The sequence below is a fragment of the Pseudorasbora parva genome, chromosome 16 (assembly GCF_024679245.1).
Source record: "Pseudorasbora parva isolate DD20220531a chromosome 16, ASM2467924v1, whole genome shotgun sequence".
NCBI lineage: Eukaryota > Metazoa > Chordata > Actinopteri > Cypriniformes > Gobionidae > Pseudorasbora > Pseudorasbora parva.
This window is the reverse complement of record NC_090187.1, coordinates 36,229,566-36,243,749: the sequence shown is the minus strand read 5'-3', so window position 1 is coordinate 36,243,749 and position 14,184 is coordinate 36,229,566. Positions and strand designations below refer to the sequence as shown.

General features: G+C 38.4%; 1 protein-coding gene across 5 annotated transcripts in view; it reads right to left on the bottom strand.

Annotated features, from left to right (window-relative positions):
* hydin (HYDIN axonemal central pair apparatus protein) overlaps positions 1 to 14,184 on the bottom strand; it is a 96,799-nt gene that overhangs the window by 76,605 nt on the left and 6,010 nt on the right. For 4 of the 5 annotated variants that reach the window (XM_067420562.1, XM_067420559.1, XM_067420561.1 and 1 more), the window contains 2 exons: positions 13,336 to 13,535; positions 13,116 to 13,240 (listed from right to left, as the gene is read on the bottom strand). In XM_067420562.1, the coding sequence (XP_067276663.1) occupies positions 13,116 to 13,240; positions 13,336 to 13,535 (325 nt within the window). The remainder of the gene's footprint in view (positions 1 to 13,115; positions 13,241 to 13,335; positions 13,536 to 14,184) is intronic. The other variant, XM_067420565.1, reaches the window with a different exon arrangement.

Sequence of the window (14,184 nt, the reverse complement as noted above, 5' to 3'; positions counted from 1 at the left end):
AACACAGAGACGCACGTAGCTGGATCATTTCCATAATCACCAATGCAATCTACCGTTTAGCGTCTGGTTTAAGACATGCTTTTTTGGGGGTGGTAAATAATGCCACAAACATCAATTGACATGGGCAAACCTTTGTAAATCACCTTGCAAGATTCATTTAAATACACTCCATTCAATTTTGCATCTGCAAGGGAAACTCCTACAAATGCATATGCAATAAGTTAATCCACAAAAATAACTCTGTCCACACCTTTTCAGTGTGATTTTTTACTGCGTGTCATTAGTAAATCCTGAAAGTAGTGCCTGCGGAAGCTGTTAGTAAATCTGGCCCTATATCTTTAAAAACACTAATAATTTACTGTTATTCTTTATAAAAGTTCAATAATAATTAGCCAGATTTATACGAGTTGACATCATAACTTATTTTAGTTACATCAATATATTTTTGACATTTAGACAAATGAATATAGAATTCTTATATGTGGCCATTTACCATTATCAGCCAGATTCTAAAGGGATAGTTCACCCAAAACTGAAAATGTTGTCATCACTTACTCACCCTGAAGATGTTCCAAATCTGTAAGAGTTTCTTTCTTCTGCTGAACACAAAATAATATATTTTAAAGTATGTTGGTAACCAGACAGTTGACTGTAGTCACTGGATTCCATAGTATTTTTTTCACTCATATTGAAATCAATGGCTAACTGTTCAATAACCAACATTCATTAAAATATCTTATTTTGTGTTCAACAACAAAAAGAGAATGCACCTATGCATTATTTTCTATATATTGTAATCATTGTTCACAACTTATAATAATTACTTATAAGCTCATTGTTTCTACCGTAAATTCATACATTATTAGCTAACTGAGTGATTTGTATATGTAATACATTTCTGAAATACATTACTTTGACACAGTCATCTCTGATAAAAGATCATTCTAAATTGTAATGTAGACACATTTTTACTGTAAAGCTGCTTTGAAACTATATGTATTGTGAAAAGTGCTATACAAAAAATGTGAACTGAACTCAATTGAAAAGAAACTCACACTGGAAAGGAACAACTTGACACACACACACACACACACACACACACACACACAATAAAAAGTCACAGCTAATATTTTTTCAAATAGAAACAGCAAATAGTAAGGTTCTTGAGGGTAAACCACAACAACAACAAAAATTGTCTAGCAAAATGTAAACAATACATAATACTATGCTTTCGCCAAACATTTTTCTGTGCTGTACAGTAGAGCCTAAAGAGTGTGAGAAAGAAGAGACGGGAGCCTAAAGCATTTTCTCTGTTGTGGCTGATTCAGTTATGCTAGCATGTCTCCTAGCAGGAGGACTGCTGTTACTCAGTGCACATTTCAAACAAGCCATTGTAATTGTCACACATCTGATGTACTTGGAGCAAAAGCATTTGCATTTATGTTTTAGCTACAAAAGCCTTGAAAGGAGAGGAAAGAAGCTGTACGGGGGGGGGGGGGGGGGAACTAAGGAAGGAAAAGACAGACAAAGAGAGTGTTAAAGAGAGGGAGAACGATAACAGACTGACATAAAAACAGACAGAATAACAATATTGGTAGGAAAAAAAAATTAAACTGCCATAATGACATCCTGAAGATGATATGGCAGAAGGAAGGTTGTGTGGTTTCTTTCTTTTCTCTCCTCCCAGTTTTACCCTTTCATCCTTTTACTCTCTCCACTGATTAATTTGCCGTAGATATCACTTTTCACAAATGAGCCAGAGACATTTAACCTCTGTCTCTATGCATGAAGCTTTAAGAGGGGAAAAAAGAGCAAAGGAAATTGTGTCTTTGATGGGACACTGCATCTGCCAGCAGGCTGAAGGATTGTGGGAGCTATTCAGAAGAGAGGGGAGGGGAGAAGAATGGGAAATGAGTAAAGCTTTCATAGCGCTGCAGAGTGTGTGTGTGTGAGAGAGAGAGAGAGATGTCTTCATCAGCTCACTCTTAAGTGCACTCTAAAAAGCCTGCCAAGATAAGAGAGTTCTCCTTCTTGACGGGGAAAGTGGTCTGCTTATATCATAAGGTAGACTATGAGACACACATTTGGCTGTCCAGATCAAAGGAAAACAAATCTGAGATGACAAAAACACACAATAAGGGCATTTTTACATCTAGCTTTATTAGAGTGTTTATTTGTTTTAGAACCTTGTGTGTCTTCTCCTTTAGTTCAGTTCATTTAGGCAGTCACAGTCAAATCGAAACAAGGTGGTCTCGGTCTTCTTAAAGCCGAACTCTGGAATGATTCGCTTGTGGTGAGAAAGCATTTTGACCCAGCGGACCAATGAACCAGGCTATATCACAATGTATAATGGGTAATTGCCTACAGTGGAGGCCAAAATAACTAGAACACTTGACAGAACAAAATATTGACCTTTTTTAATTTTAAAATGTTCATGAAACATGCAGATTGGATGCTCTGAGCATCAAATAACAGATGAATTGAGTCATACTGTTTTTATCCACTTTTAACTTTAATATTTGGTATGTCCATCTTACATACCAAATTACAGCAGAACATCTCTCTGGCGTAGTGTCGATATATTTCCTCTGAGAACTTAACACTAATGTTATTCCATGCCTTCTGCAACTGAAGCCAAAGGCTTTCCTTTGACTGTACAATCTAATCTTATTTTCCAACTCGCCCCAAATGTGCTCAGTGGGGTTGAGGTCCGAACTTTAAGGGGGCCAGTCCATCATTTTCAAAGTTTGAAACTTTGAAAATAAATCCAGGCCAGAAAAGATGACTCCCAGATGCCAAGTGCTCTAATAATTTTGGCCACCATTCGCCTTATTCACCTGTGGGCCATTTTGAAAACGCTAAAGCCGTTGTGGGGTACACAAACTCGGAAGTTGGACTCCTATACAGTACTAATCAATAGCAGCATTCTGTGTCAATCACTTTCTGCCTGCTGTGTGTAACAAAATCATGTAATGCATCACTGATGTTTATGTATATAGTTTTCATTTGTTAATGTTTTTTAATTTTCCTCCTAATGTAATTTCTAATGTTCTGCCCTTTTCTGGTACGTTTTTCCATACTTACAATATACAAGCAGGCCATTTGTATTCCTCCATACCAATAAATGTACATAGTTACCATTTACAAACCTAGACCAGTATCAATGTTTTTGAATTACTTATTTTTTTCTGATGTTCTGACCAGTTGTCAAGTTATGAAAGACATCATCCATGTGTAATAAAATTGTACTTTATTCTTTAGATAAATGGACATTTTATTTTACATATATGAAGATCCAGTACCTTATACATACACATATCTCCCACATGTAAATTAACTGTACCAACTATAATACTGATCTGCCCACGTTGACACTATATGATAGATTAAAATAAGCTGATAACATCACCGTTTTCTCCAGAATGATTACAGCCGAATCAAATTTTGTTGCAATATTGTCCTGTTTAACACCGTGAAGCTGCTTTGGAACAATCGGTATTGTAAAAGTGCTAAATAAAGCTGACTTGACATGTCCCAGTCTTGCTATTGCTTGAGTCTTTCGAACTTCGTCTGTAGTAAAATGCAGAAATTACGACCAGGATCCCTTCTGATATTTTTTTAATCCACTCTCCATGTAATCCCTTATCCTCCGGAAAACGGTAAAAAAGGTTTGTCCTCTGCATGTAGGATTTTTTCCTGAGTGACGAAGTGCAGTGAAACAGAATGCTGCTACTGATTAGTACTGTATCAGAGTCCAGCTTCCGGGTTTGTTTACCCCACAACGGCATTAGAGTTTTCAAAATGGCCGACAGGTGAATAAGGCGAATTGTACATTGTGTAAAAAGAAAAAAACTTTTTTTTTCTAATGTCTCTCAATATGAAATGGAAGAACAAACATATTTCAGAACAACTGTCCAAAGCATAAAATAAAATAATTATTCCTGACGGATGAACTAGAGAGAAGCAATTCAATTGACTGATAGACAACTACTCTGTAAGTGTTTGTAACTTTTCTCATTTGATTGTTTGTTCATTTGTTGTTGGATAAGTGTGTCTGTGTAGTGCTGAGCTGTGTATTATTAGTTTTGGTATATTCTCTGGGTGTGTGTGGGAGTTAGCATTTGTTGAGTTAGCATTTGTTTGGTCATTGCCACGTTGGAAGCGAGTTTGTTGGGGGCGTTCCCAGCTGCTTTCAATAACGATACTCAAGTGAGTATAAATAGCGTGATAGTCCGCGGCAGCGGAAGCGGCAGTGTGAAGCCCTCCTTGTGTGAAGACCGACGAGTGTAAAGACTTCAACTCTTCCCTGTGCAAGACCGACGAGTGTAAAGACTTCAACTCTTCCCTGTGCAAGACCGACGAGTGTAAAGACTTCAACTCTTCCCAGTGCAACTCCTCCCGAGCAAGGACCCCGGCAAGGCACTTGAGTATCATCTTCCTTTTCATTATTTGTGTTCGGCTCTAATTCCTATCTGGCCTTTTCACCATGTGCTTTCAAATCTCAACTATAACTACTAGCACTCGTAAATCACGCTCCGTACGCACGAGACGCCGTAATCCTAATAATTTGCGCTATATCCTAACATCCTCTGCTACTTTACTCTTTATTCCAATTGGTCTCTGGAATTGCCAGTCGGCTGTAAACAAAGCAGACTTTATTTCATCTATTGGGACTCATTCTCAGCTTAGCCTCATGGCCCTAACTGAGACCTGGATCAAACCAGAGGACACTGCCACTCCTGCAGCACTCTCAAGCAATTATACTTTTTCACACACTCCTCTGCCTATTGGGAGGGGTGGGGGTACTGGTTTGCTTATCTCAAATGATTGGAAATTTGATCCATTACCGTCTCTACCGGCCAATTCATTTGAATCGCACTCAATCACTATTACTCACCCTGTTAAAATCCATGTGGTAGTGGTCTATCGTCCTCCAGGTCACCTCGGTAACTTTGTGGAGGAGTTGGATGTGTTACTTTCTAGCTTCCCTGAGGATGGCACTCCACTGATTCTGCTTGGCGACTTCAACATCCATCTTGATAAACACCTAGCTGCAGACTTCAGCACTCTACTGACTTCATTTGACCTTAAGTTAGTATCTACTACGGCTACTCACAGATCAGGTAACCAATTAGACCTGGTCTACACACGCAACTGCTCCACAGACAACACTTTAGTTACTCCATTACACACCTCAGACCACTTTCTCATCACTCTTAACCTCATACTGACTCCAGATACAAAACATACTCCTACACAGATTACCTTTCGGCGTAATCTACGCTCACTCTCTCCCTCTCGCCTATCCACTATGGTTTCATCTTCACTCCCTCCACCTGCTCAGTTCTCAGCACTGGACACTAACAGTGCTACTGACACTCTTTGCTCCACTCTAACATCCTCCTTAGACAGTTTTTGCCCCCTTTCATCCAGACCAGCCCGCCCCACCCCATCTGCCCCCTGGCTGTCTGAAGTTCTCCGTGAACATCGCTCTGGACTCAGGGCGGCAGAGAGGAAATGGCATAAATCTAAAAACAATACTGACCTTGCCTTTTATCAGTCTCTTCTCTCTTCTTTCTCTACAAATGTCTCCACTGCTAAAACAACATACTACCACAACAAAATCAACAATTGCTCTGACTCTCGCCAACTCTTTAAAACATTCTCCTCTCTCCTTTGTCCACCTCCTCCCCCTCCTTCATCAACTCTTACAGCTGATGACTTTGCATCATTTTTCACCAACAAAACAGCTCTCATTAGCAAACAGTTCTCCTCATCACTAACTGACACGCACATCTCAACAACTAACACGAACACGCTTCCATCCTTCTCTCCACTCTCCGAGGCAGATATTTCTAAACTCATCCTTTCCAATCACCCTACTACCTGTCCACTTGATCCTATTCCCACTCACCTCCTTCAGGCTATTTCTTCTTCAATCACTCCTGCACTCACTCACATTGTCAACACTTCTCTTCACACGGGAACCTTTCCCACAGCATTTAAGCAGGCTCGGGTAACCCCACTGCTTAAGAAACCCTCTCTGAATCCAGCACTTTTAGAAAACTACCGACCGGTATCCCTTCTGCCTTTCATTGCAAAGACCCTTGAGCGAGTTGTGTTCAATCAACTCTCTAAGTTTCTTGAAAGGGACAACCTCCTAGACAACAACCAATCCGGCTTCAAAAGCGGTCATTCGACTGAGACGGCCTTGCTCTCGGTAACTGAGGCACTGAGACTGGCAAAAGCAGCTTCCAAATCCTCAGTGCTCATTCTGCTGGATCTGTCTGCTGCTTTTGACACAGTTAACCACCAGATCCTCCTGTCAACACTTAAGAGGACGGGGATTTCAGGATCTGCTCTCCAGTGGTTCAGGTCTTACCTCTCTGGTAGGTCCTACAGGGTGTCATGGAGAGGTGAAGTGTCTAAGTCTTATAATCTAGCTACTGGGGTTCCCCAGGGCTCAGTCCTTGGACCACTTCTCTTCTCCATCTACATGTCATCATTAGGTTCTGTCATTCAGAAACACGGCTTCTCCTATCACTGCTATGCGGATGACACTCAACTCTACTTCTCATTTCAACCAGATGATCCTACAGTCAGTGTTCGTATCGCTGCCTGTCTGACAGACATTTCTGACTGGATGAAAGAGCATCATCTTAAACTCAATCTTGCAAAGACAGAATTACTTGTTTTCTCAACCAACCCAGCACTTCATCAAAATTTCTCCATTCAGCTTGGTTCATCGACCATAACTCCATCAAGGACAGCAAGAAACCTTGGAGTTGTGATTGATGACCAGTTAAACTTCACTGACCACATTACTGCAACAGCCCGGTCCTGCAGATTTGCTTTATACAACATTAGAAAGATTAGACCCTTCCTATCAGAACAGGCTGCACAACTCCTGGTTCAAGCTCTTGTTCTCTCCAGACTGGATTATTGTAATGCTCTTCTGGCTGGGCTTCCAGCATGCACTATCAAACCCTTGCAGCTGATCCAGAATGCAGCGGCGAGAGTGGTCTTTAATGAGCCGAAGAGAGCGCATGTTACGCCTCTCTTCATCAAACTGCACTGGTTGCCAATGGCTGCTCGCATCAAATTCAAGGCACTAGTTATCGCCTACAAAACAACCTCTGGCTCGGCACCAATATACCTAAATTCACTTGCTCAGACTTACACACCCTCCAGAAGCTTGCGTTCTGCGAACGAGCGGCGCCTCGTGGTTCCATCCCAAAGAGGCATGAAATCGCTCTCACGGACATTTTCCTGGACCGTTCCTACCTGGTGGAATGACCTGCCGATCTCAATTCGTGCTGCCGAGTCTGTAGCCATTCTTAAAAAACATCTTAAGACACATCTTTTCCATTTGCACTTGACCAATACAGAATAGCACTTACTGATCACCACAGCAACGACCAAAAGCGTACACTCCGGGATCATATCTACGTGTCTCATCCGGATTTGCGCCTTCAGGCGGGTATGTTACATAGTAATCATAACTATCAGAATCCAGTGTTCTGTATATTGCGTACGTGAGTTTTTGTTGTAGATGGCTATTGCTGCGCGTTTAGCTAGAATACAAAACCAACCCATTGGGCCACTGAATCTGCATTAACGACAACAGCTGGGGCAACAGCCTTAGTCCTAATGGGTTGTAGCTATCTTAGCTATCAAAATCCAGTGTTCGGCACTGTGCGGACGTGAGTTTTTGTTGTAGATGTCTGTCTTTTTTAAAAAAAAAAAAAAAAAAAAAAAAAATTGTGTATTGTGCTAATTAATTGAGATTTCTTACAGCTCTTACAGGTTTTTGGCCTTGTCTGTTCCGTTGCTTCTATTACTCTCCCCTTTTTTGTAAGTCGCTTTGGATAAAAGCGTCTGCTAAATGATTAAATGTAAATGTAAATGTAAAATGAACACTATGTACAGAATCCAGGGACATAAACAGGGTGCACTCTGAGCAATGAGAGAACAGTTTGTAGTGAACTGAACCAAGAAGAAATTGATATATTATATAAATTTGAATCCCTGTTTTAGAACAAAGCAAACTAGTATGAAAAAGCCCTAAGAACAACTGATATCCTTTTGGAAGTCTTGTACAAAAAACATCATTCACCCCTACTGCAATTAACCTATGCCAAACTTAGTTAGACTATACACTGAACAAAATATTCATAAATAAAGAAAACACATTTTCTTAACAATAGCCACCAATCCTTTGGCATTTCTAAGGAAGCTGTTCATGCATTGCATTCTTACACTAGTACAAAGTTTTTTAGCGATTCTTTCAACGTCCAGAAGTAATTATCTTATTTATTTTCATGACATGTTTTGTACACATTGTGTTATGCTGTCTGAGCAGAAGACAGATTCTTGAATAGGAGAGGAAAAGAGAGAGATTGATATACTGCAGACAGAATGGAAAACACGACCCGTGACCCATGCAGCGAAGCTGATGTGTTTGTTTTGCTTTGGTGCTCCGTGTTTTCATTCGCCAGTATAATATAGCTTTTTTTTCATTAGCCTCGATGTAGCCATTTAAACAGACCTAGATGCTAACAACTTCCTCTGCATCTCTTCTCTCTGAATACCATGATAATGAGATTTTGTTTCTATATGAACGCTGTTAATAGCAAACAAGTCACGGGTAATGGGTAATGCACGTTGCACTGCAATTTGTAACAGGAAATAAAAGAAATGAGATACCACATATGAAACAAACTATTTGTCATGCTGAAGTTCCATGCATGCATTTCCTATTTACAGGCAGAAATGATAGGAGGGATATCCCAAGAATCCTAAGTGACCCCTGAAAGGAAATAGCTTTCACTGTATAAGAAAAAGTCACACTAGTGGGTAGGATCCCCTTTGCCCCACTGCTGCAGATGCTACCCGGGGCTTTTTGGCTCCTTTTACATATTTTAGAGTCAATGGGCAAACTCTGCAACCTGGATAAGGCAGATGATATGAAGCAAAACAGCTGGGAGGCATTTGAAAATGTAGGACAGATTAAATAACTCATCCTATCCTGTGTTTTGTTTAGAGGAGATAGTGTCTCTACTTACTCCAGCCTATTGGTAATTAAACACATTATGGTTTCAGAGGGACTACATTGGCATTGGTGACTCTTTAGCTTTTGTAGTCCATTATTCATAAACAGACAGAACAGTGCAGTTAAAGATCATAGATTGCATTACATGTTCATTTTAAACTTGTCAATGAGTAACCTCTAGATCTTAGCTGAGCACATCAGAGTAAATAGGGAATTGTTTGGTGACTAACTGAAAGGCTATAACCTTGAGATAAAAGATTTAAATAAGACTAATAATCATTTTTTATTCCTTCATCCAGAGCTCTCTTTTGGGGAAGAGAATTAAAACATAATCCAGAAAGATTCCCTCAAACTCTTCAGCACTGAATAAAAATTAGCTAAAGTTACTATGTAAATTTCCCACATAGAATTCAGTAAACACACTTAAACAAGATAAACGTACACTATGTAACTTTTTGTTTGTTTAAAATTAACAAAATTTAAAGGAACATACCACCGTTTTTAGAAATAGGGCTTATTCTACTTCTTTCCTACATTTAGATATGTGGGCAAATGCATTTTCTCAGTGCATGCATTGTTTTAGTTTGACAGGGTTGCCGCTAGCTTAGCATAATGAATGGCATCCTATGTTGCCAGCTAGCATGTCCCAAGTAAAAGTGATCCAAAAAAAAAAAAAACTTAATTACTTGTGGCCTGCGGATTTTGTTTTGTTTTGCAGGATCTCTGCAGGGTGGTGTTCATTACATATTTTTTTTTTTTTTTTTTTTTTCAGCTCAAATGCAATGCCTGATACTATTGACTGGGTTATTTGAGAGTCATTTTGCTTTCAGACATTTCTTTTTCAAAAACATTGATGCATCCTAATCTAGCAGTTTTTTTGTTTTTTGTTTTTTTGTTTTTTGTAACAATTACTGTGTCTATTAATGGTTATTATAGCTAACATCTAAACTGGTAATATCTCTTAAGCCTAGTAGTGAATGTCTTATGAGCAGTGGGATAACAATATCCATCTGCACAGTCATGCAGAGCCGAAGCACAACCAAAACAATGTTCTTATGCAAAATTCTTTAAATAAATAAGAGCATACTTTTTGTTTAATTCACTTTCGTTTCCACAAAATATATTTTTCTTAATTTTAAATATACATTTATATTTTTTCACTGCACGGACATTAGCACAGCTATATTCATTTAATGGTGAAATAAACAAATCCTACAAACTAACCACAAGATTACAGCATGTTCTTGCTAACCACAAAAACTTTAACAACAAAAACTCCTAATGTCCTTTAGAATTGAACAATAAACTCTATCAGGTCTTTGCTTTTACTCAAAAGAAAAATTACACTCACACTTCATTAGGGTTGGGTGTTGTTTGGGATTTTTTTACGATTCCAGTTCCAAACCGGTATACTTTAAAATGGTACCGGTGCCTGAATGGTGCCTGAACCGATACTTTTGAGGAAAAAAAAAGCCACAAAACGACAGTAGATGACATTAAAGAATGGCTTCTTATAGATTGTTTTAATTCTTTAAATTGAACAATTGATTAAAAGTTAAAGTATACTTAAATATATAAATAGATACATAACAATATTTACTTAAATTCACAGTAAAAGCTAAGCCACCTAACTCAAATCCACAATAGGCCTAATTTAACACTAAAGTATTTAAACTCCCTGCTATTTTGCAAGTTCTTCCACTCAGAAATCATGGAGGGGTCTGAAATTGTCATCGTAGGTACATGTCCACATCAAATAAATAGATAAAAAAAATCATATATTGTAATTTCTGGATATTTTTTTTTAGATTATGTCTCTCACAGAGGACATGCACCTACGATGACAATTTCAGATCCCTCCATGATTTGGGAGTGGGATAACTTGCAAAATAGCAGGGTGTCCAAATACTTATTTTCCTCACTGTATGTCATGAGCTATCTGATATTCTGATTTTCAAATATGTGTAAATGAATGTGTTGTCATAATGATCAAGTTAGTTGATCTATAATGCACGATGAGCGCCGCCATTTTAGTTTGCACCTCAGAGAATCATTTACATCGGATTTACATCACGTAAATATATCCTCGTCTCACGAAATACATAAAAGTAAGTGACCGGTGAGCTTGGGGAAGAATAAAACAAACTATATAGTAACTTATATAATGTGTGTCTAATATTAATAAAACAGTCAAATTATAACTGTCAGGAGTTATTGCCACTTCCATAGACATCAGTGTGTTTTTGCTGCTACTTTTGTGCATTTAAATGTCTGAAACCTAAAATAAACATGATGTTGTTGAAAACACTGAATCGTTGTGATATGTGACGAGCGCTGAGCGTGTCTGTCTCTGCCTCAGTGCCATCCAAAGTGCGAAGGCACGTTTGATGGCACCGAAATGAGAAACCGAAATCTGTGTTCTGATTCGGTCCGGTACATACCAGTTATATAAGTACCGGTGCTATATTGACACCAGGTTTCGGTACTGAACCCTACACGTCAGCCCTATGCAAAGCATCCTGGGAACTAAGTATCCACCCAAGCAGTTTCTGTTTACGAAATTAAAATTATTCATGCGGTCCCACAACAAATGAATTCAGCAAACTTCAATTTGCATACTTTTGTGGATTAAACACAATGAAATTAAGTTGCGATAAAATGTTCAGCAATTGTGTTATTCATATCTAATTTTAATTTAAGTCATTAAGAATTGACAGACACTTTGATGAATTCTGAGTTAAGCATTACAACTTAAATGCAGAATTGTGCAAGGTTAATGTTTTCTCTATACGCCATAGAAAGAGCACCTTTAGAGACTTAAGACAGGTCTGTGTGCTTATGTGAGATTCAACTGGGACTGCAGGGAGATGTTTCTGCCAACCCCAGAACCAAACCAATGAAGACATGCTCCAAAGCAGCTTCGTATTAAACATAAATGAGAAGGAGACAGGAAAAGGCGCTAAATTAAAAATGATACTCCCCTGATGGGCGCAAAGTAGTATTTTTAGAACAGAACGCGTATTAAAATGTTAATGCCGATGGCCTTCAGCAGACCTGTGTGTTTATTCAGTGAGACAGGCAGAGCACCAGCACAAACCACACACATACCTAAACCACATGCTGAACTCCATGTTTAAATATACACATTCACACAGACAATAATTCATGCACACACTGGCATGTCAGTTTAAACAGACCCTCTTACTCATGCACATGATCTTTAATTAAAAATTTCTTAGCACCATCTTGCCTATGAATAATGTCTATCCGCCTACAGCCAGTAAAAACAATGATTCAGCATTAAGACGTAATCAAATGATTCCTAAAAATCATAAACTATTGGACTTATAGTTTCATAGTTAGATATCATTTAACCAGAGAGTTGGAGAATTCGAAGTACAGCATTTATTTAAAATAGAAATATAAAAGTTTGTATTTTCTGGCACATATACAGATCCAAAAAGACCTGGGGCCAGTGCAACCTAATACCTCTCATTCTACAATATATTTTAAGATTAATCAGGCACCAGCAGCATTTCAGGCTAAAAAAAAAATCTGTTAATAGGATTTATTAATATAACTATTTGCCTAAAGGGCCCATTCAAGCTCAAATACAACAAAATAACTGATGTGTTTTAATCATCATAACATCAGGGTAATCAACAACTAAAGAATAATACATTCAATTTCACAAAACATTGAGTAAATCATATAAATATATTCTGCCTCAAATAGAACAATGCAAGTTGGCTTGATGAGTCGATGTGATGTTCTTCAGCCTAAATTTACTTTAAATTGTCATCTGCATTATTGTCTGTGCAGTATATGTGTGGGTAGTGAAAGAGCACGTTATTATATTAAAACTATTCGCAGTAGAAAATAATTGGAAAATATAAAGATGAATAGACATTAACGGTGAAGGCTAATAATAAGATAATTTACACTTGCTGAGAAGGACAGTGGGTGCATGTGGAAATCAGTACCTGTGTCACAGTGACATATAGCTGTGTTGCAGAGGAGGAGATTGTAGGAGAACAGATTGTGGTGATGTAATTAGCAGTACCTGAATGGTAGTGCAGCAACAAAACTTGGCTGTGATCCCCTGTGATTTTAGGCAAGAACTCAACAGTAACTTGCATGCTTTGACCAACATCAAGAGTCCCTACAGATGGCGCTACAGAAAATGGGCTGTGGGGAAAATATAGATGCAATCATAAAAGGAAACTGTCAGTCATACCTTAAATAATGACATCATCTACACACCGATGTCACTCCTCATTTACCTGCATGTGCTGAGCTGGAATTTAGCTTCACAATTTCCTATGTTCCGCACAAGCAGAGTTCTCTGGGACAAGCACTTGACTGGACAAACTTGGAAATGCAGACTATCTGGGAAGTCCAAGATGGCGCGGGGCCCAATTGCACGAATGGGTACCTCAAACTTCTCGCGTTCAGTCACACAGATGAGTCTGTGAATGTAATCCTACAATTACAAGCATCTAAACGTCAGACTGAACGTGACATATAGCGGAAAATAAAGCCTTTAAGAAGACAAGGCTTAAAAACAAACCTAAATATAATATGGTACTATACATCTTGTACACACTATAAAGGCCCATTTACACCAAGCACGATAACTAAAAAGATAACTATATTAGCGTCCACACCAACGGATGATATCGTTCTGTTTATTCTAAACGTGTTTTGTCTGCCACTTTAAATGGATGGATGGATTCTGATTGTCTGTCAACGTTTTTATCAATCATCAGCTGGATAAAATCGTTCTGAAAGTGATTCCAACTATATTATTTGTCTGTGCCGTTATTGTTATCGCTGTGGTGTGAACGCTGTTATTCTTTAATATATACTGAATATTGAAAACTACATTTGTATCATTATTTTTATAGTTATCGTCCTTGTTGTGAATGGGCCTTAAACCCTAACACTCAAAAAAGTAATTGCTTTGATTAGGGCAAACTATGCAGTGCTATGCTATGCTAATGCTATCAAAGCATTTTCTTACTAATAAGCAAGTTAGTTTCCATCACTAAAAAGAAAAGAAGTTAAGTTGACAAAATATTTTAAGTTAAATGTATGACTTTGCTAACTCAAATGTTTCAAGTTGAGGGCAA